A 25,102-nucleotide genomic window follows, 5' to 3' on the forward strand; every position below is an offset into this window, starting at 1 on the left:
CATCCAGTTGCAGCTCTGACTGTGATGAGATCTTCTGGACGTCCTTCTTCTTCTTCTCCACGTCGCTGAGGATCCTCCAGAGATGCTTCCAGACTTCAGGTCCCTCCAAGTCCTGGTTCTGGTCCTCCTCACACTGCTGCAGACCTCAGAGTCCAGATCCTGGACCCAGACGGGGCCTCGGCTGCAGATCTCTCACTCAGGTAGGAAACACCTGGAACACCTGGAACACCTGTCCAGCTGCTGTCCATGTGGACATTAAGGGACCTCCTGTAGTCGTGTTGGAGCTTCTCTCTGCTTCAACGAGGATCAGAGGTTTTTAAACATCGGTCGTTTTAGTGATTAAAGGGAGACGCAGAAACCTGAAGACCTCCATCAGTGATTGTTTTCAGGAGAAACTCAACGTGTTTACATGAAAACACATTCTGGATTTTCTCTGACCAGCAACACGTCAGCTGCAGGAAGATAAACAGAAAGGAGTAGAACAAGAGATGCACAAAACACCCACAACAAACAGACGCTCAGAATGACAGAAAGCTGACCCAGAAGTGCCACCAAGGTGCAAAAACAGTCACAGAAAGACTGAAAATGATCACAGATGCACAGAAACAAGTGATGAACATCTACAGAGACACAAAACAACCACAAAGACACACACAAAGAGGCACAAACAAAGAGTTAAAAATACAGATGAACAAAGTTACCACAAAAACACTGCAGAGAAATTCAGAATTATTGCAGATGGACACAAAAATACCAGAAAGATGCACAAACGGAGAATTAAAATGACCATAGATGCAGAAAGTGACCACAAAAAGACACAAAAACACCACAAAAGGACTACTAAGATGCACAAATAGACCAAAGAAAGAAAGAAATAAAACACAGATGCACAAAATGACCACAAAGAGAGAATGACTGCAAATAAGACATGAAGAGACCAATAAAGTCCATAAAACTCCACAAAATGACTACAAAGATGCACAAACGGAACAAAAGCCGACAGAAATGATCACAGATGAAGAAAATCACTTGATTTTTGGTTTTTTTTTTTGCTTATTTTCCTCTTTATGGTCGTTTTTGTTACATTTTCAACATTTTTGCGTCTCTTAGTTGTGGTTCATTTTTTGTGTCTAATATTGTTAAATTAGAATCTCTTGGTGACTGTTTTTGGATTGTTTTTGGTCATTTTGTGCTGCTGTTTCTGCATTTTTCAGGTAAAAATCAATGCTTAACCTCAAAGTCAGCGTTTAATTTCACATTAAAGTCCAAAACAGTGAAAACGCCGTAAATATCTAAAGAAAGGAAGACTGAGCTGTGAATAATTCAGCAGTGTTTAGTGGGTTGACGAAGAAATTGCCAGAAATAATTGACATGAAATGGATAAAGGAGCACTTTGTGGACACTTGGTGCTCATAAATCCCAGTTAAGTCACTAAAACACCAGAAACTGTTTCTGACCAGCAGCGGTTTGTTCAGACTTCATTGTGTCGACGTTCCTGAGATGTTTGAGCAGCGACTCAATGGATGAATGGATGAATGGATGAATAGAATTAGTGCAGCAGCAACTGTTTTGCTGTGAACAATCAGGTTTTTGTGTCTCAGTGAGTCAAAGGTTTCTGGATAATCTGAGAGGAGGAGAGTGATGTCATCAATACGAAGGAGGAGAGTGATGTCATCAATACGAAGGAGGAGAGTGATGTCATCAATACGAAGGAGGAGAGTGATGTCATCAATACGAAGGAGGAGAGTGATGTCATCAATACGAAGGAGGAGAGTGATGTCATCAATACGAAGGAGGAGAGTGATGTCATCAATACGAAGGAGGAGAGTGATGTCATCAATACGAAGGAGGAGAGTGATGTCATCAATACAAAGGAGGAGAGTGATGCAGCGCTCGATTTAGACGGTCGCCAGGTCACCATTTGCGACTAAAAACCGATTTTGGCGACCAAAAATGACAAAAAACACACTGGTTAGGGGCCCAAATATTTTGATTTGGGCTACTGACCTCCAAATCCAAGTTTCAGGGATGGCAATTTTCCACGGATCCGCGGATTTCCGCCGATTTAATTTCAAATTTGAACACTTTATTGTCGCTGATGTTAACGTCGTTAACATCTCGTGGGAGTCCGCGAGACTCCGTCGGATCCAGAACCAGCCCAGAATGTGATGGCGGCATCCGGAGGACGGCACCAACTGAGCCTGAGCACCGCGAACGGAAAGCACCAAGCCACCGGAGCTGTCATTTTTAACTCGGCGGGTCCCCGGTCATAGACTGCTCAGACTCCCCGGCTGGCTAGCTATCCCCAGCTAGCTGCTCGGCTAACACCTGCCGCTCATTTGCCCGGGACAAACCGCACCTGTTCCGGCTGTCAACGTCCCAGTCGCCCGCTCGGAGCTCCGGACAATGCGCTGCTCATTAGTGGGTGACTTTTCACGGCCGTGGGGGGTTTAAGGCACACTTTGCCCAGCGACCAGTGATAGCTCGGCGGCTCCAGCTAACAAGTTGACGTGGAGGAGGAACTGGATCTGCCCCCCCCCCAAAAAAAAAAAAAAAAAAAAAAAGTATGATTAATTTTTTGGGCCACTAAAAGTTGATTTTGGCTCCTAAAAATGTCTAAATTGACGTATGTTGGTGGCCCAAAAAATGTCATTTGGTCGACCGGACCTCTCGGCCTTAAATCGAGCGCTGTGATGTCATCGATACGAAGGAGGAGAGTGATGTCATCGATACGAAGGAGGAGAGTGATGTCATTGATACGAAGGAGGAGGAGTCCAGATATTCTGACTGATGGACGAGAACAAAACAACGTGCACATCTAAACTCTCATTAATCTGTTTATTATTAAAGAATCGACTCAGTTTTAATCTCCTGAACCCAAAAAATCTGCGTCAGCTTTAAAAGCATCTCGTTTCTACAGAACAAGGAAAAAACTACAGAAAAACACCAAAATGACTACATTTAGAGGAGAGATTTGTTTATTTTGAGTCGTTTTTTTTTTCATGCAGCATGTTTAGAACACCAGCTGTGGCAGAAAAATAAACTAAAAATGTAATACATCTGCTGTGACAAGTTTAGATGTTGGTGTGATTTTTACAGTCTGTGAACATTCTACTAAATATTTTAACGAGGCTGCAAAAATTAGTATTGACTGTAAACGATAAATACTACCCAAGTAAAACACAAAGAAACCAAAAATAGACAGAAAACTGACAAAAAAGTGACCAAAGCAACTCAAATTAAGCATAAAACAAACACAAACCAACAAAAAACTCACAGAAAGGGACAAAACAACCCAAATTAAACACAAAAATAGACACAGAACTGCCAAAATTAAACATGAAATAACCAAATATAGACACAAAGCTGCCACAAACTACCAAAATTAAAAACAATAAACAAAAATAGACAGAAAAGAAAGTGACAAAAACAACACAAAGTACACACAAAACAACCAAAAATAGACAGAACACAACAAAAATAGACAGAAAACAGACAAAAAATAAACATAAAGTGACCAAAACTACCCAAAGTAAACACAAATAAACAAAAATAGACAGAAAACAGACAAAAAAATAAACATAAAGTGACCAAAACTACCCAAAGTAAACACAAAATAAACAAAAATAGACAGAAAACAGACAAAAAAATAAACATAAAGTGACTAAAACTACCCAAAGTAAACACAAAATAAACAAAAATAGACAGAAAACAGACAAAAAATAAACATAAAGTGACCAAAACTACCCAAAGTAAACACAAAATAAACAAAAATAGACAGAAAACAGACAAAAAAATAAACATAAAGTGACTAAAACTACCCAAAGTAAACACAAAATAAACAAAAATAGACAGAAAACAAACAAATGTCCACACAACCAGCTCATCTCCATGGATCCATTCTTTAGAGCAGTGACTTCTTTTCCTCCTGACACAATCTGATTTTGGAGTAAATCTCATGATGTCATAGTGGTGATATGCAGTGTGTGTTATTGTGTGTGTTATTGTGTTTTATTGTGTGTTCTAAACGGTAGCATGTCGGTGGTTTTCCGGCTGTAAACTGAAGCTGTGAACTCCATTTAATGAAGTTTTCTGATTGTTTGTTTCTCATTAAAGTTTTATTAGTCAGATACTCAGACAGCAGCTTCAGGCAACAAACACACAACAAACACACAACAAACGCACAACAAATGCACAACAAACACACAACAAACACACAACAAATGCACAACAAACACACAACAAACACACAACAAATGCACAACAAACGCACAACAAACAAATGAACAAACACACACACTCAGATATGTTCTCACTGATGTAAACTTCCATCAGATCATCAGTTGTTCTGCTGCACCGGCTCTGACCTGCTGGAAAGTTTTTAACATCAACTATGAACCTTTAAAATGGAATCTGTTACTAAAAATGCAACCAAAACTGAGGAAAAACTACTAAAATATACACAGAACTACCAAAAAACTACTAAAATATACACAGAACTACCAAAAAACTACTAAAATATACACAAAACGGCAGAAAAGTAACACAAACATCAGACATAAATAGACACAAAGTTCAGAGAGAGACAGCTACGAAAATTAAACTCAAAATATCCAAAAAAATGTGTTGTCAGTGTGTGTGGGGTTTGTTGTGTCAGTGTGTGTCTGGTTTTGTGTGGATCATCTTTGTGTGTTTTTGGTTGAACTTTTCCTGCTGTTAGTTTTTCTGGTTTGACGTTCGTCTGGATTAAATCCAACAAAAACACACATGAGCTCATGGAGGGCGACAGGACGGAAAATCTGAACACACACACACACACACACACACACACACACACACACACACACACACACACACACACACACACACACACAGAGCATTGTGTTGTTGTAGCTGCAGCTCAGGCTTGTATAGAAACACAATCTGACACGTTTGTGTTTGAACAGATCTCCAGTTATCCTGACAGCTGCTCACATCTGGAACACACACACACACACACACCTGGAACACACACACACCTGGAACACACACGTCTGTGTAAAAACTACCAAAGTTAAACACAAAATGACCAAAAATGCACACAAACCTGACAATAGGTGACAAAAACCATCCAGATAAAACACAAAACAAGGTAAGAATTAATGAAAGCTTTGATTTTGACAGATTTTTATTTAACTTCTGACAGAACTTGTCAGAAAGTTTATTTATGTTTCTGATGAATTCTGTCATTGTGGTATTTTTTTAAAAAGATAACAAACATTGTGCGTAAATATTGCAGATGTTTTAATGTTCACGTTTGATTTGTGGCTGCTCTGTGGAAACACTGCCTGCAGTTTTTGTTTAATGACTGTTCTCAGCTGAGTCGCTCATTTCTTCTCATCGAGGAGTTCAGATTTGTTTTTACTTTTACGGAATCCAATGACTGCAAAGATTGTTTTTTGTTTTTTTAATGGATTTTTAAATGAAGGGGGCTGCACAGTGTTGTAGTGGTCAGCACTGTCGCCTTGCAGCTAGAAGATCCCCGGTTCAAATCCCGGCCTGGGATCTTTCTGCATGGAGTTTGCATGTTCTCCCTGTGCATGCGTGGGTTTTCTCCGGGTACTCCGGCTTCCTCCCACAGTCCAAAAACATGCTGAGGTTAATTGGTTACTCTAAATTGTCCGTAGGTGTGAATGTGAGTGTGATTGTGTGTCTGTATATGTAGCCCTGTGACAGACTGGTGACCTGTCCAGGGTGTCCCCTGCCTTCACCCGAGTCAGCTGGGATAGACTCCAGCACCCCCCATGACCCTAGTGAGGATAAAGCGGTGGATAGAGGATGGATGGATGTTAATGAAACGGTGCATTTTAAAGCTCAGATATGATTCTTCCATGACAGGTGATGAGTTCAGGGACCATTGGAAATAAATGAGAATGTAGGTTTCAGAGGGAGGTAAAGGAGATCAGTGTGGGGGAGGAACCAGGGGGAGGATGACTCTTCACCAGAACGGCTTCCAAAGGTTAATGAATCTGTCAAACACCTGAGAGGAAGCAGAGCAGCAACGGAGTGAAGAGTTCAGAAGGTCGGAGGAGGAACTTAGAGCCGAGATAACGTCACCTCTGAGAGTTTCACTTCAATTAAAGACCAGAGAACCTTCTGGTTCTTCATCTGCGGAAGCTTTATCAATGACAATGATCAGGGTTCTACCTTCATAGTAAGAATATCTCCAGAGTTCCAGGTCCTTGAAGTCCATAGAGGAGAATGTCCCCTGGAGAAAGTTCTAGAGTAGACCTACTGACAACTGGAGAAAGTTCTAAAGTAGACCTGCTCTAGAACTTTCTCCAGTTGTTGGTAGGTCTACTCTAGAACTTTCTCCAGTTGTCCGTAGGTCTACTCTAGAAGTTTCTCCAGTTGTCAGTAGGTCTACTCTACAAATTTTCAATAATTCTGTACAAGCTTCATCTAATTTAGTTCATATTTTCATGATTTTGGACAAATTTTATGTATTTTTCACCTTTTTTGTCATTTTAGAGAAATCTTCTGCCATTTTAGAGTTTTCAAGAATTTAAAGCCATTTTGGAGGTTTGTTTGTCATTTCAGACATTTTTGTTCTGGGCAGATCTTAAGTCATTTTGGACAGATATTTGTCATGTTTGAATAATTTGTTTTAGATATTTTAGGGTATTTATAGTTTTGAAAATTTCTGGACAAACTTCATGTCATTTTTTGATCATTTGTGGACAAATCTGAAGTCATTTTGGACATTTTTTCTTGTCATTTTAAAGAGATTTTAAGTGTTAACTGTCCTTTTTGTCATGTTGGTCTCCTTTTCTTTGCCATTGTAGATATTTTTGAGTGCCTTTGGACATTTTATTAGTTGTTCTACGCAGATTTGACTTCTTTTTGGACAAATATTTGCTCTATTGAACTATTTTTCTGTCAAACTGATGCAGCTGTAATGTTATGCAGGTATGGATGCTGCAAATGGGATTCTTAGGTTTGGTTGTTTTGGTTTTTGTGTAGCAGATGGAGACGGTGTGTGTTTTAATGTATGGGATGGAAAATCTACCCCACAGACACTCACAGTTTGCTGCTGGTTAGCGTCGACGCTGGGAGCTGACAGAGCCGTCGATCTTTAACTTGTTCCCAGATAAGAAACAGTCAAGAGCAGATTAAAGCTCGTAGCTTAATGGGATCCATGTGCTGATAGCAAGCATGAACACACACACACACACACACACACACACACACACACACACACACACACACACACACACACACACACACACACACACACACACACACACACAGACCTGGATGGTCTTTCTACACTGTCAGCTGTTGTTGAGACCAGAGACTGAATCCAACCTGAAGCTTGTGGTTTTTTCCTGTTTTTTATGTTCAAAGAGAGAAAAAAACACACAAAAAGATGCAAACAGAGAACCAAAATAAGTTAAACAAAACAAACATGTATAGTGATCACATGCAAAGATAAAAAATGACCTGAAAGAGACACAAAACGACCACAAAGAGACACAAAATGACCACAGAGACACAAAACGGCCACAGAGACACAAAACGGCCACAGAGACACAAAACGACCACAAAGAGACACAAAACCACCCAAAGAGACACAAAACAACCACAAACAGACACAAATGACCACAGAGAAACTCTTAGTTTATTAAACAGCGTCACGACTTTCTCATAATCTCCATTTTAAACTTTTATTTTGAAGGAGTTGCTGAAATGTGTAAAAATCTCCAAACTGCTCCTCTGTCCAGATTTTCTTAAAATATTTTCTGCTTTTCTGAACATTTTCTAGAATAATTTTACATAAGTGGGGGCGGCATGGCTCAGTGGGTAGAGTGGCCGTCTTGTAACTGGAAGGTTGCCGGTTTGATCCTCGGCCCGTCGTGTTCATGTCGAGGTGTCCCTGAGGAAGACATCTAACCCCTAATTACTCCTGGTGGGTTGTGGTTAGCGCCTTGCATGGCAGCTTCTGCCATCAGTGTGTGAATGTGACGTATCATGTAAAGTGCTTTGGATAAAAGCGTTATATAAATACAACCATTTATTTTTAAATTCAACAAAGTAACGAGACTTTAAAGGAAAATTCCAAAATTTTTAGGACGTTTTGAGCCTGAGAGTCAGACTTATGTCAAAACGATCAATGAAAAGTAAGAAATTTAGAGAGAAAAACTCGCTGAAACAAATAGTCATCTAAAATCTCTATTTATTTTCATATTTGTGTGAAATATTTGCTTTTTGTTTCACATTTTCATCAGCTTTGCTGCCAGTCCTCTCTTAGTTTTTCTCCTGACTCAAACTAAATCATCCTTACCAGCAGATAAAGAACCAGAGCTGCCCTAAATAATCTGTATTTAGATATAAATAATGTGCTTTAATGTAAAACATCTCTGCAGGCGGCTAATGAACAGACGGAGGAACTGATGGAATGTAAAAGTTCATCGGCCTCCATGTCGCTGCTTCTTCTTCACATAAACAGTAAAACATGAGAATAAAACCATAAATATTCCTTCAGTGTCTGTTTGAGGAGACAGGAAGTCCCTGAGAGCTCATTAATTAAGAAATAAATGAAAATTAATTAATTTTGAAAACCCACAGAGAGTCTCTATAATAAGATTGTACACAGTTTACATGTTGATTAAATGCAGTAAAGTGACATTTTTACGAGTTTTACAGTAGAAATAATCAGGTAATATCTAATTAAAAGTAAATATATTTAGTTACTTTGAGCTTTTTGAGTTACTTTTACTGATTCTGTGGAGTTTTTGCCACCAGACTGTTGGTTTCAGTGTCTTTGCTTCAACTTTGTCCCAAATCTGCTGCAGACGTTGAACTTTTCTGCTGCTCTGCTTCTGTCTCGTCTGAATGAACGTTTTGGGAATATTTGTCTTCTGGAAGTCGACTCAGCAGATCCTCGGGGAGATCAGAGTTTCTATTTAGAGACGTGAAGCTTCTGTAAGAGCAGAAGAAGCTGCTTCATCCTGAAGGTTTTATAGGAAACTAGATTTAATCTGACGTCTCTTTATTTTTATTGATGTTTCTGCTGTTTAGTTCAGTTTGTTCAGCCATGAATCCACTGAAACTTTGAAGCTCTGAAGGATTTTTATCTTCTAGTCTCTGATTTATGTTTTCTGCTCTGAAACTAAACATTATTTGACATTCCTGTAAAATTCCTCTGCATGTAGTTTCAATTAAATATAACAACAGTTTTCTGATATTTCTGTTGCATTTGCATCATTTGTTATATGATTATTTTATGACCTGCTGACAAACCTCTTTTCAGCCGTTTTTGTGTCTCACATCGTTGGTAGTAGAAGAACCTTGAGGACCTTTTAGGTTCCTCACCATTACCACTGAGGAGGAACCTTCAGAACAGACCCTGTAGACCCTCTGCAGCAGAGGTTTAGATTCTTTTAAAGTCATTATTATAAATAGCTACAAATAATTAGCTAACAGTAACAAATTGCTAAACGTAATCTATTAAATTATTCTGTAAATGAATAAAAAGTCGACTAAAATGGATTAAATAATAAAGCATTAATGTATTGGACTAAATGGTTAGCTAAAACTGATAGAGTTGCTGAAAGTAACGTTTAAAAGTGAAATATAATAATATAAAGGTAATAATAGCTAACTTTTAGTTACTTTAAGTTAATTATTTGTCATTTTTAGCTAACTATTGTTGACTTTTAGCTGACTATTTGTTGTGTTTAGCTAATTGTTACTTTAAGCTCACTATTGTTGATTATTAGCTTCGTATTTGTTGTGTTTAGCTAATTATTTGTCACTTTTAGCTAACTTATTGATTTTTAGCTTACGATTTGCTGTGCTTAGCTAGTTTTTTGTGTGACTAAGCTAGCTACTGTTGATTTTTATTTATGGTATTTGTTGTGTTTAGCTAATTATTTGTTATTTTTAGTTAACTATTGTGTACTTTTAGCTTAGTGTTTGTTGTGTTTAGCTAAACATTTGTCACTTTTAGCTATCTATTATTGATTTTTAGCTTGGTATTTGTTGTGTTTAGCTAATTATTTGTCGATTTTAGCCAACTATTGTTGATTTTTAATGTAGTATTTGTTGTGTTTAGCTAATTATTTGTCGCTTTTAGACAACTATTGTTGATTTTTAGTTTAGTATTTGTTGTGTTTAGCTAATAATTTGCAACTTTAAGTTTACTATTGTTGATTTTCAGCTAGTTATTTGTTGCTGTAAGCTAACTATTGTTGACTTCTAGCTTAGTATTTGTTGTTTAGCTAATTATGTGTTACTTCAAGGTAGTTATTGTTAATTTTTTTGCGTGGTATTCATGAAGCAGAAAGTGAAAGTAGAAGTTTCTGTGTGTCTGTGAGGCTGACGGGTTAAATTAAGGTTAAATAAATGATCCTGAGCAGTGAAATAAAAGCTGCTGAGGTTATTATTGCTCCATTTAAAACTTGATTTATTAAAGTGCTGCAGTTCAAGGTTCAGAAAGAAACTCTTCAACTGCGATTTAGTAAAGCTGAAGCCTCTTTAGAGGACGATCGGAGACGCTCAGAGGAAAAAGAAAAATGACGGCTGAGATTCCTGCAGACAAACGACTCAACATAAACATCTGGACATTAGAGAAATGAAGCTTTAAGAGACGTCAGATTATCTGCAGGAGAAAAATCATTTAACGGTTTCATTCTGCAGAACATGAAGCAGCTGCTTCCTCAGCTTCAGTTTCTGCTGGAAAACCACGTTTCTCAGAGCCTCTGTGGGTGGACATTTTAGGAAAACTTGTGAATCTGGACTCTAAAGTTGTCAGTTTAGATCAGACAGGTTAAAAATGAGAAGCTCAACTGTAAAAATGTAGTATATTTCTGAGTTAAATGGTCTGTTTGAGGTAGTTTAGATTTTGTTCTTTTGACTTACATGCAGCTTTTTTCTGTCTCAAATCATTTGCTTTATTATTTTTCATTTAATTTCATTAATCATTATTTTTTAGCTGACTATTACTTTAAGCTAACTGTTACTTTAAGCTAACTATTACATTTAGCCATCTGTTACTTTAAGCTAGCTATTACTTTTAGCTCTTAATTTATTAGTTTTAGCTAACTATTACTTTACTTTTCAGTCACAAAAATAACAATGTTTTAGCATTTAAGCACAAATGATGAAGAAAATAAACATTTAAAACAGAAACTGACAGAAACCAGAGTGCAGCAGGTGAAAGCTGATCTGAAGTCGTTTTATTCTGATGTTTCCTGTTAAGTAAACCGAGATGAGAAGAAGAAGGAGACTTTACTACCTGAATTCACCACAATAACAAACATCCAGTCCAGTTTCTGACCTTTAAACCTCCACCAACAGCAGCAGCTCCAGGAAACCCACAGGAAAATAATTTATATTCCACTGATGCAGGTGCAGCTTTACAGACCTGTCTGCTCTTCAGATTCTGCAGCAGGTTTTATACTTTAATTTGTGGTTGAATGTTCTTTAATGCTGAATGTTCTCCATGTGTGGTCTTTATTCAGCAACAGACTGCAGGAAACTCTTTAATCCCTGCAGACAGAAAGAGAAGCTGAATGAGAGAAAAGCTTTTGTCTGATCATCGAACTCGAGGGGTTTGTTCAGGAGGAAATGTTCTTACAGTAATGTGGGAGTAAGAGGCTGAGAGGAGTTGATAATGGAGGTTGTTCATGAATCCGAATGAAGAAAACGTCCTGAATGAGGCTGAAGGTCATTAAAACTAAAAATTATTTTACTGATGAGCTAATTTAGTGTCTTCAAAACAAATTACAGATTAATGTCATAGATTAAAGGGTCAGCTAAAAAAAGTTTGTCACTTCCAGCTAACATTTGTTAGTTTATCCAAAATATTTATTACTTTTAGCTAATATTTAATTCTTTCGGCTAACTATCATTTTTCGCTAGTTATTTATTAGATTTAGCTAATAATTCATTCTTTTAGCTAAATATTACTTTTAGCTAATAAATTGTTACTTTTAGCTAACTATTACTTTTAGCTAATAAATTGTTGCTTTAAGCTAACTGTTACTTTTAGCTCATAATTTATTACTTTTAGTTAACGATTCCTTTTAGCTAGTAACTTGTTACTTTTAGCTATTACTTTTAGCTAATAATTTATTCTTTTTTTTCTAACTATTGCTTTTAGCTAATTATTATTTTTAGCAAACTATTACTTATAGCTAATTTGTTATTTTTTAGCTAACTTAGTTTTAGCTAACTATTACTTTTAGCTAATAATGTATTCTTTTTTTCTAACTATTGATTTTAGCTAATAACTTGTTACTTTTAGCTAACTATTACTTTTAGCTAATAGTTCATTATTTTACCTATTACTTTTAAGCTAATAATTTAATAATTTTATATAGTTACTACTTTTAGCTAATAATTTAATCATTTTAGCGATTACTTTTAGCTAACTATTAATTTCAGCTAATAATTTATTACTTTTGTTGAACTCTGTGCTACTTTTGGTCGAGTTTTCGTTATGTTTTGGACAGCAGCTTAAATTTAGTCAAATCTTTGGTTATTTCATTGAATCACAGAGAGTTTCACCTTCCTGACTTCAGGACGTTTATCATAGGAGGCTGCAGAGGTTTGGATTAAAAGAAGAAAAGTGAAACCCTTTGGGAGTTTTTAACAAAGACAGTTTGTCATGACTGTAGAGTAGAAGATTAAAGTGTGAACATCTGGATCAGAGAGCAGCAGCACACATCAGCTCTCAGAGGAAACCTTAAATCTGTGGTTCTTTCTAAGTCGAGCTGAAGCTGTCGGTTCTGTGTTTCAACATGTTTGGTATTTGACAGGCTGATAATTTACAGATAAACGAAGCAGAATCTGTTGGTTCTAGTCTAATCTCTGAGCAGCGACTCTCCTCCTGCTGCGCCCCAACATTAGAAAGATCTGTTCAAATCCCTCCAAAGGTTAAAAATGTGCTTTTTTTCAGATAAACTGTCACTTTTTCTGACTCTAAACTGCTTTTTCTGTCATGTTTTTGTCTTTTCTGAGTGGGTAAACAGATGCAGCATCAATAATCGCAGTAAAATCTGAAATTAAACTTCTTCAAACAGCTGGAAATACTTTAAATGAACCAGAACAGTGACCTCTGTGTCCTTCTAACGGTGTCTGACTGACAGGAGACATTTTCACAGCTTTGAATCATAGAAATGTGCTTTTATTTTTGTATTTGGACCTTTTGTTGGTCCAAAACAAACGACTGACTTTCAATCGAACAAAGCATCTTGTTCTGATTGTCGGATTATGTTGAGAGTTTCATCTCTGATTCATTTTAAACTCAAACCAGAAACACCTGTGAAGATATTTGTTTACTCCGGCTCAAAGAAAACCTTTTATTCTGCTTTAATTAGATCAGAAGCAGCTTAAAGGCGATTTTTCTTGTTCTGTCCATGAATATTCTGTTTTAACTTCATATTAATGTTTATTATAAACTAAAGTCTAACAGATTTCTATCTGCCGAGGCCTGAACCTCTGTAACAGCAGGAAACGTTTGGAGTTTGTCTTTTAAATGAAGCGTGAGACGGACCGTCATGTTCTGGTTCCACCTCGGTTCTGCTGCTTTTTATTCCTTCCAGCTCTGAATGAACAGAAAACTCTCTGGTGTTGCCTTCATGTGCAGCTGGTTTGGTTTTACAACAAGCAGAACACGTCCACGTAAACTGATTTATTGTCAGAAAAGAACACGTTGTGTAAAAATCGGACGCTTCCTCGACATTTAGTTTCATCTCCTTACTGTGATAAATTAGATTATTATTAAATCTAACTCTAAGTCACAGATTCACAGCAGAGTTTACCTGATTAATCATCTGTTTTCTCATTTATTCAGCATAAACTTCCATGCTAGCTGCTGTTGAAGCTCCTCCAGTCTAACTTTCTCTGTTCTATTTCATTTCTAACAATAAATACATTTGGATTTCTAACTAAAAGGTGGTGAAACGAGACATTTGAAGACGTGTTTTTAGACATATTTTAATGCTTTTCTTTTTCTGAAGGGCAGTTTTGTTAGTTAGGACAACAGTCTTTATCTAAAGGTTGATGCTCAGACATCATCCTGACAAAACAACCACAGCAAGACACAAAATGACGATAAAACGAACACAAAGAGACACAAAACAACCACAAAGATGGAAAATGCAAAATAAAAAAAGCACAAAAAGATGCGCAATGTTGTCAAATACATGAAAAACATCCAAAAGCAACCGCAAAAAGATGCAAAGGTCCTAAAAAGAGACACAAAATTGCCTCAAAGTGATGCAAAACATTCAAGAAGACCCACAAAACAGCTACTAAGAGACACAAAACAGCCACAAATCGATATAAAACATCCACAAAGAAACACAAATTTTCATAAAAAGACACAAGATCACCACAAGAAGATGCACAACATCCAAAAGACAAAACAATTACAAAAGACACTCGCAAAAAGAAACAAAAGTGCCTTAAAATTATGTTAAGGACGCGCAAATCAAACACAAAAAGATGCAAAGGTCCTAAAAAGAGACACAAAGTTACCTCAAAGTGACTCAAAACATTACCCACACAGACACAAAATGACCACAAATAGATGTATCCAGAAAAAACCACAAAACAACCACAAAGAGACACACAATTATGTCAAAGTGATGTAAAACATTCAAAAACACCCACAAAACAGCTACTAAGAGAAAAAACACCAAAAACAGACATACAACCACCACATAAAGACGCACAACATCCAAAAAGACCCACAAAACAGCCCCAGATAGACCAAAGCAACCACACAGGGACACAAGACAGTCAAAAACAGACACAAAAGTACCACAAAATGATGACAAACAGCCACAAAAGCAGCAAAGACATGTCTCTTTGTGTTCATAGAAAACAACACCACTGTTGTGTTACTTAAACTTGTGGTCTTTGTCGTGTGAACAGACGTCATGTCTGTGTGAATGTTTGTGTTTGAGTTTGTCGGGTTTAATTGTGTCGTCAGCCTCGACTGCACACGACACAACTGTGTGATTACAGACACACAACGTTTAACGAAGCAGATCCAGTTTAATCAGCTTCTGATTGCAGCTAATCACAGGCAGGAATCAATCACTCACACACAGGTTAGACACACACATGTAGACAGACACACACACAGGTTAGACACACACATGTAGACAGACACACACACAGGTTAGACACACACATGTAGACAGACACACACACAGGTTAGACACACACATGTAGACAGACACACACACAGGCAAACACAACTTTCTCTGTTTCTCTCACACGTTGTTTTATTAAACATGAAACTATCCAGCAGAAATTTAACCAGTGAAGGTTTGATCCACATTTGACTGAAACCAAGAGACACAAAACAACCACAAAGAGACACAAAATGAACACAGAGACACAAAACCACCACAAAGAGACACAAAATGACCACAAAGAGACAGCAGTCAGAGTTTTAGCTTCAGAGTTCGTTTCTCGTTGAATTCGGTTTTCCAGCTGCTTTAACTCGACTCTCCAGAGAGACGACGTTCCAGAAGAACCGTAGAAGAACAAAGGATGAAGATTCTTCATCAGCAGCAGAAAGACTTTAGAAAGAAACTTTGTCAGCAGGAAGAGAAGCTGATAGTCGAGCATGTTTTTAAAGTTTACTTCTACTGTCCGTCTGCACTGGATCTGACAGAAAACAACTGAAATCTCTACTAGTCTTAATAAACTGTGTCCTGCTGATACTTTAGTTCATAATAATGCATCATACAGCACTTCAACATTTGGGAGTCATTTTGGACTAGTTTCCAATAGTTTTTGGACAGATTTTGAATCATTGTACACATTTTTGTCATTTAGGATGTTTTTATTGTTATTATTTATTTAAGTTTTTGTCATTCAGGACAAACTGTTTTGGACATGTCTGGAGTCATTCTGGACACGTTTAAGACATTTTAAACACAGTTTTAACATATTGAACAAGTTTTTGTCATTTTTAGAAATGTTTTTTAGTGTTGGACAAATTTTGAGTCTCTGTACGTTTTCTTTCATCGTTTTGCACAATTTTGATAGTTTTGTTTTCATATTTTGGATGGATTTCAATCCATTTTATATGTAGTTTGTGGGTCATTTGTATTTACTCTGCAGCATAAAGATGTTTTTAAACGTTTCTATTGTCTGTCCGCTTTAGCTCCCTGAGGCTAATGCTAATGATGCTAAGCTAGGATTTGTAAATGCTAACTCAGGTCTGGAGCTGAATGACTCTGATCACATTAAAGGATGAAGATGAGTCTGTTTCAGCGCAGAGTTCTGACAGATCTGATGAACTTTACTGGTTTTTTTGGACCTTTGTTCCAGAAAATGAAGCAGAGTTTATGGTTTGTGATGAACCCCGGTGGACCGGTGACGGTCTGCAGGTTATTGTTGTTCTGTAAAGGTTGTGTGTGTGTTCCAGAGCTGAGGAACGGTTCTGCGGTGTTCTGGGAGGACGGGGTCAGCGGAGGGTTCCAGGTTCTGCTGCTGGACGAGGACCAGGGCTGGTTACTGGTGGGAGGGAAAGACCACGTCTACCTGCTGAGGCCGGACGGTGTGGAGCTGAAGACCAGGACGGTGAGGAGAACCCAGACGCTGCTGTTCCTCTGAGAACACACGAGGCTGATCAGATATCAGTCCTTAGATTGATGGATAAAGATCGTTTCAGTCCTTTTTAATGGAAAAACTCCTACAATTCTCTGCTAGCAGCTCATCTAATGTGATTATTTACTAGTTTCTCTTTTTTACTGAGCAGAATTTAAATTTGGTGGATATATTTAATTGTTTGTTCCAAAAATCAATGTTATTAAAAAAAATGTAAAAAAATTCTTGCATTTTATACACTAAAACAATGAATTAGACTAAAGTATACACGTCTATCTGTCTTTATTTAGATGTTTATTGATATATGTGTACATATGGAGGTGTTTTGTGTATTTATGTAAAGGAAAGTCAGATTTTTAAAAATAAATTATACAAAAGGGTGCGATATGAGCACAAGCTGACCACAAAAACATCATGTAAAACGTGTAAAAAGGACCAGTAATGATTATTTTTGTCTTATTTTTTCTTTTTTTCTCTACTTGTTTATGTTCAGTAAAACTCATGTTTATATTAATGGCCATAAAAAGACACAAAATGATCACAAAGACACAAAAAATGACCACAAAGACACAAAATGAGCAAAGAGATGCAAAACCAACAGAATGAGGTGCAAAATGGTTTAAACTAGACCCTAAATTACTAAAACAGGACACAAAATTGCTGCTTTGTGACACAAATTGACCAATAAAAGACAAATAATCAGTAAAATTCTGGAAAATCTTATTCCTACATCCTACTTGTTTACCATAGTATCAGTGGAAGGTGGTGCTACAGAAAATCATTTAACATGATGACGGATTAGCAGCACTTTAAACCAAACATCTTCCTTATTTATTACATGAAACACAGAGAAAACATGAACTATGGGCTGAAGAAAAGCTGATAAAGCAGATTCTGACTCAGATCCTCCAACATGGAGGGTTTTAATTTCACTCCTTAAATGTTCAACAAGTTTATAATGGATCAAATGAGGAGATTTAAAGAATGAAATGTCTTCCTTTGTGTTTCCTGTTGATCAGATCTACTGGCCGGCTGCTAGAGAACACGTGGAACACTGCAGACTGGCAGGAAAGAGTCTGGAGGTAAAAGTCTGAAGCCATCTTTTACTACAAACTGGACGTGTTTAAGGCGTCCTGTTTATAGACTTTATGAAGTTTTTGCTCAGTTTCACAGACATTTATGTTCAGCGGATCATGCTGCTGGTTCTGCAGTTTTATTTCTGTTTTGTTTCGTAATTATAAAGTGAAATTAGATCTGTTTCTGTTCTCCTTCCAGACCGAATGCGCCAACTTTGTCCGTCTACTGCAGCCGTTCAATAAAACTCACATTTATGTTTGTGGAACCGGAGCTTTCCATCCTCAGTGTGCATATCTGCAGCTGGGACCCAACACAGAGGTAGGAACATCCATCCTTCATCCATCCTTCATCCATCCATCATCCATCCAACCATCCATCCATCATCCATCGTTCATCCTACATCCATCCTTCATCCATCCATCCATCCATCCATCGTTCATCCTACATCCATCATACATCCATCCATCATCCATCCATCTATCCATCATCCATCCATCATCCATCCAACCATCCATCCATCATCCATCGTTCATCCTACATCCATCCTTCATCCATCCATCCATCCATCCATCGTTCATCCTACATCCATCATACATCCATCCATCATCCATCCATCTATCCATCATCAATCCATCTTCATCCATTCATCCAACCATCCATCATCCATCTATCATTCATCCATTCATTCATCATCCATTCATCCATCCATCCATCATCCATCCATCCTTCATCCATCCATCATCCATCCACCATCCATCCATCTATCCATCATCCATCCATCCTTCATCCATTCATCCAACCACCATCCATCCATCCATCCTTCATCCATTCATCCAACCACCATCCATCCATCTATCCTTCATCCATTCATCCATCATCCTTCATCCATCCATCATCCATCCATCATCCATCCATCCACCAACCCTCATCCATCCATTATCCATCCATCATCCATCCATCCACCATCCATCATCCATCATTATCATCTATCCACCAATTCTGCTCTGAAACACTTAATTGGTGCATTTTTCCTTGATTTCATAAATTATTCAAACCGAGACGAAGTGATGACAAATTGATGCCAGAGATGCAAAATGGCCATAAAGAGTCACAAAATTACCACAACATCATTCAAAATGACACATAAGAATCCAAATAACTGCAGAGTAGCACAACGAAGCAAAACGACCGTGATGAGACACAAAAAAACTCCGAATTACCACAGCCACAAAGAGACAATAAACAACCACAAAGAGACACAAAACAGCCACAAAGAGACAATAAACAACCACAAAGAGACACAAAACAACCACAAAGATGCAAACACAACCACAGAGACACAAAATGAGCAAAGAGATGCAGAACCAACAAAATGAGGTGCAAAATGATTCAGATTAGACCCTAAATTATTAAAACAGGACACAAAACTGCTAATTTGACACAAAATGACCAATAAAAGACACATAATCAGTAAATTATGGAAAAGCTTAACACAAAGTGACATAAAACAACCACAAACAGACAGAAAGTGACCGTAAAGAGACAGAAAGTCATTCCAAACATCTGCAGTTTGGTCTCCATGTCATCTCCTTGTTGTTTTTTGGTTCATCTGTAATATTCTGGTGTCGATGATCTTCTGTGTTGACAGAGCTTCATGTTAATCCTCTTCCTGCTCCTGTGTGGTCTCTGTTCTTCCCTCTAGTTCCTGTTGTCATCGGTGGAGTCTGGACGAGGAAAGTGTCCCTTCAGCCCCACAGAGCCGTTCGCCGCCCGGCTGGCCGGTAGGTCTCGTCCTCCCACCGGGGTCAGGTCCAGGGTGAAGCTATGAAATCACTGACGTCCTACAATCCCTCCACTGTCCGACCGGTTGTTCCTCACGCTGACGTCAGCCGCTGAACCCGGCGACACTCAGCAGCTCAGAGGATAATAGAGACAGAGAGGGTGGTAGGGTGGGAGGTTTATCATCTGGAGGAGAACGTCTGGCAGCGATGGACGGAAACTCTGTGGAGTAGCAGCAGAAGAACTACGGTTTCAGTGTTAGCAGCAATATGCAGCTCAAGGTAGCAATAAAACAGACATGAGGACTAAACAGCTGCTCAGAAGCAACATCAGAAAGTATGACTTTAGAAGAAAGTTCATTAGGTGTTTGTGAAGTAAAATGATGGAACAGAGAGCAACTATTTAAGGAAAACTACAAAAAACTGCTTCACTGGAGGGTTCTAAGGAGGTAAATAAGGTTTAAAGCAACAGGAAACGGATGAAAAACGACCAGAAAGAGACAAAATAGATGCAAAACGAACATAAATTAAAGGAGCCTTTAATAAAAACTATACAAAGTGATGGAAAAGAAACACAAAATGACACAAAGAAACACAAAACAAACACGACATCTTCACTGCCAGAAGGAAAATAAGTGTAATAAAGATGAACTATGGTTGTTCTTCATGCAGTTCTTCTTGGTTCTTTGTCCTCAGAGGGTGAACTCTATGCAGGAACCTCAGTGGACTTCATGGGAGCGAACGCCGCCATCTTCAGGTCGTCCGTCCAGGGCAGCAGCCAGCATTACATCCGGACCGAGGCCTACGACCACAACTGGCTCAACGGTTTGGAAAGCTCCTTTTATCGTCCACAATGTCATTTATAAAGGTCCTAAAATGAGAGATTAGCTCCATAAAATGGGTTAAAACCTAAAAAATGATTTAAAAAAAATAATGCACCTGAAAAAATCTGAAACAATAAAATAATGCACATGATAAGAAGCTAAAAATGAAATATTTTTGATGAAAGTTAGATAAAAAATAAAATGCTTTTTATGAAAATGAGATTAGAATGAAACATTACATGTGAACAAATTAGATAAAAATGAAATATTATGATGGAAATTTAAAAATGTTTTAATATTTTTAATGAAAATGAGATAAATATGAAATCTTTTTGATGAAAACAAGATAAATATGAAATATTGCATCTGAAAAAATTAATAAAATGAAATAACGCATTTGAAAGTGAGATAATATGAAATAATTTTAAAGAAAATGAGATGAATATGATCATGAATATAATGTATGTATAATAATAATATGAATATTACATCTGAAAAATGAGATAAAAAAGAAATAGTGCAGAATACACTGACGATATTGGACATTAAAGTGAAATATTGCGTCTGAACATTAAGAATATAAAATATTTCCCATGAAATGAAATACTAAACATGATATTCAGAAACTATACAAATGATGTTTCTATGATCTCAGAAGATAAATATCTGACGTCTGCTTCCAGAGCCGGAGTTCGTCGGTTCCTTCTCCATCCCCGATACTCACAGTCCAGACGACGACAAAGTTTATTTCTTCTTCAAGGAGCGAGCTGTGGAGGCCGGACAGTGGGACCGGAGGGTTTACAGCCGAGTGGCTCGAGTCTGCAAGGTAGGACCTGAAAGAGGACCTGAAGAAACACTAGATTCAAGGTAGGACCTGAAAGAGGACCTGAAGAAAACACTAGATTCAAGGTAGGACCTGAAGAAACACTAGATTCAAGGTAGGACCTGAAAGAGGACCTGAAGAAACACTAGATTCAAGGTAGGACCTGAAGAAACACTAGATTCAAGGTAGAACCTGAAAGAGGACCTGAAGAAACACTAGATTCAAGGTAGGACCTGAAGAAACACTAGATTCAAGGTAGGACCTGAAAGAGGACCTGAGAAACACTAGATTCAAGGTAGGACCTGAAGAAACACTAGATTCAAGTAGGACCTGAAAGAGGACCTGAAGAAACACTAGATTCAAGGTAGGACCTGAAGAAACACTAGATTCAAGGTAGAACCTGAAAGAGGACCTGAAGAAACACTAGATTCAAGGTAGAACCTGAAAGAGGACCTGAAGAAACACTAGATTCAAGGTAGGACCTGAAGAAACACTAGATTCAAGGTAGGACCTGAAAGAGAGGGAGATAAAACATTAGATTTAAGGTAGAAACTTTGATCAAAACCAAACCCGAGTCCTCCTGACATCATAACTTTCGTGATCTCTTCTTAAAGCTCCTGTTTATTCTGTTTCCCTCCTCTTTTGTCACTCCTTCTGTCGTCTGTCTTCCTACTTCCTGTTTCGGTCAGAACGACGTCGGAGGAAAGAGGAGTCTGATCAACCGCTGGTCGACCTTCCTGAAAGCCCGGCTCGTCTGTTCGGTTCCGGGTCCGTCTGGAGTCGACACTCAGTTCGATGAACTCGGTAACGTTCAGCCCTTCCTCCTTTTCCTTCCTCCGTTTATCTCCGTCTTTCTGTTGGATTGGACGACACGGTTTCCTTCCTTTATTCCTCCTCCCTTCTCCTCACTGGATCCAACAAACTCCACTCTGACCAACTAGCTCCATGAATCAGGTCTTATTTCTGCCGATTCTTGGACTATCTATTGTCAGAAACATCATCTAAACTGTAAACGTTGACCAGGTAGCAGCCATTCTGGGCTTTAATTCAGTCACAGTGATTTATCTTGTGGTTACTAAACACTAGTTTGGTTCATGAAGTTGATTTTTAAGGCCATCTGTGTGTTTTTTCTAGAGGACATCTTTGTTCTGGGACCAAAGACCCTCAGAATCCGACCGTCTACGGAGTCATTCAGCACCTCCAGGTGAGAGAACCTGCAGCCGTGTGGTTTTTAAACAAACACTGTTTGTCTGAGAGGGAAAAACTTTGGTACGTGAATAAAAGTTTAAAATAAATCAGCAGTTTCAGAGGCGTGTTGATGGAACATTACAGCCTCGTGCACACTCACAGCCTGCCGCCTCGTGCACGCTCACAGCCTGCCTCCTCGTGCACGCTCACAGCCTGATGCCTCGTGCACGCTCACAGCCTGCCTCCTCGTGCATGCTCACAGCCTGATGCCTCGTGCACACTCACAGCCTGCCGCCTCGTGCACGCTCACAGCCTGCCTCCTCGTGCATGCTCACAGCCTGATGCCTCGTGCACGCTCACAGCCTGATGCCTCGTGCACGCTCACAGCCTGCCGCCTCGTGCACGCTCACCACCTGATGCCTCGTGCACGCTCACAGCCTGCCTCCTCGTGCACGCTCACAGCCTGCCTCCTCGTGCACGCTCACAGCCTGCTGGTGCAGTGTCTGGTGGAGGTCAGAGGTGAAGAGGCCCAGCTGGTTGTTTTTGTAACCCTGAAGTAGGAAAACTCTCCTCTTCTTTCCTCCTCCTGAACTCCTTTCTTCTCTTTCCTGCATCTTGTGGATACATTTCTTTATTTCCTGTCATGTTTCTCCCTCAGCTCCGTATTTCGTGGTTCAGCTGTTTGTGTTTATTCGATGGCGTCCATCAGAGCAGCTTTCAACGGACCGTTCGCCCACAAAGAAGGTCCAGACTATCGCTGGGTCGAGTACAAAGGACGGATCCCTTATCCGAGACCTGGAACTGTGAGTTTTTATCCCAGTATTACACCGTCCTCACCGTGAACAGACACAAACACAAACACACCGACTAAAGATAGACGCAGAGACAAAACGACTTAAAGGACACACAAAACAACCACAAAGAGACACAAAACAAACACAAAGAGACACAAAACAACCACAAAGAGACACAAAACAACCACAAAGAGACACGAAACAAACACAAAGAGACACGAAACAGCCACAAAGAGACACAAAACAACCACAAAGAGACACAAAACAACCACAAAGAGACACAAAACAACCACAAAGAGACACGAAACAAACACAAAGAGACACGAAACAGCCACAAAGAGACACAAAACACCAAAAGAGACACAAAACAAACACAAAGAGACACAAAACAACCACAAAGAGACACGAAACAGCCACAAAGAGACACAAAACGACCACAAAGAGACACAAAACAACACAAAGAGACACAAAACAACCACAAAGAGACACAAAACAAACACAAAGAGACACAAAACAACCACAAAGAGACAAAACAAACACAAAGAGACACGAAACAAACACAAAGAGACACGAAACAGCCACAAAGAGACACAAAACAACCACAAAGAGACACAAAACAAACACAAAGAGACACAAAACAACCACAAAGAGACACAAAACAGCCACAAAGACACAAAACAGCCACAAAGAGACACAAAACTACCACAAAGAGACACAAAACAGCCACAAAGAGACACAAAACTACCACAAAGAGACACAAAACAGCCACAAAGAGACACAAAACGACCACAAAGAGACACAAAACAGCCACAAAGAGACACAAAACTACCACAAAGAGACACAAAACAGCCACAAAGAGACACAAAACTACCACAAAGAGACACGAAACAAACACAAAGAGACACGAAACAGCCACAAAGAGACACAAAACAACCACAAAGAGACACAAAACAGCCACAAAGAGACACAAAACGACCACAAAGAGACACAAAACAGCCACAAAGAGACACAAAACTACCACAAAGAGACACAAAACAGCCACAAAGAGACACAAAACTACCACAAAGAGACACAAAACAAACACAAAGAGACACAAAACAACCACAAAGAGACACGAAACAGCCACAAAGAGACACAAAACGACCACAAAGAGACACAAAACAAACAAAGAGACACGAAACAGCCACAAAGAGACACGAAACAGCCACAAAGAGACACAAAACGACCACAAAGAGACACAAAACAAACACAAAGAGACACAAAACAGCCACAAAGAGACACAAAACTACCACAAAGAGACACAAAACAAACACAAAGAGACACGAAACAGCCACAAAAAGACACAAAACGACCACAAAGAGACACAAAACAGCCACAAAGACACACAAAGTACCACAAAGAGACACAAAACGACCACAAAGAGACACAAAACGACCACAAAGAGACACAAAACAGCCACAAAAAGACACAAAACTACCACAAAGAGACACAAAAAAACACAAAGAGACACGAAACTACCACAAAGAGACACAAAACGACCTCAAAGAGACACAAAACAGCCACAAAAAGACACAAAACTACCACAAAGAGACACAAAACAAACACAAAGAGACACGAAACAGCCACAAAAAGACACAAAACGACCACAAAGAGACACAAAACAGCCACAAAGACACACAAAAGTACCACAAAGAGACACAAAACGACCTCAAAGAGACACAAAACAGCCACAAAAAGACACAAAACTACCACAAAGAGACACAAAACAAACACAAAAGACACGAAACTACCACAAAGAGACACAAAACGACCTCAAAGAGACACAAAACAGCCACAAAAAGACACAAAACAGCCACAAAGAGACACAAAACAGCCACAAAGACACACAAAAGTACCACAAAGAGACACAAAACGACCTCAAAGAGACACAAAACAGCCACAAAAGACACAAAACGACCACAAAGAGACACAAAACAGCCACAAAGACACACAAAAGTACCA

At 38.7% G+C, this 25,102-nt stretch overlaps 1 protein-coding gene across 1 annotated transcript; it reads left to right on the plus strand.

The window, feature by feature from the left end:
- On the plus strand, positions 1–22,867 carry LOC127534183 (semaphorin-3D-like). The gene is made up of 10 exons (XM_051948732.1): positions 1–200; positions 16,436–16,590; positions 17,637–17,699; positions 17,893–18,012; positions 19,397–19,475; positions 20,169–20,297; positions 20,980–21,122; positions 21,809–21,923; positions 22,254–22,323; positions 22,645–22,867. Exons 1-10 carry the CDS (start codon positions 83–85, stop codon positions 22,865–22,867), a joined length of 1,215 nt encoding a protein of 404 aa, XP_051804692.1. The 5' UTR covers positions 1–82.
- Positions 22,868–25,102: the final 2,235 nt, after the last annotated feature.

Source organism: Acanthochromis polyacanthus, chromosome 5, assembly GCF_021347895.1.
Source record: "Acanthochromis polyacanthus isolate Apoly-LR-REF ecotype Palm Island chromosome 5, KAUST_Apoly_ChrSc, whole genome shotgun sequence".
In the NCBI taxonomy this organism is placed as follows: Eukaryota; Metazoa; Chordata; class Actinopteri; family Pomacentridae; genus Acanthochromis; species Acanthochromis polyacanthus.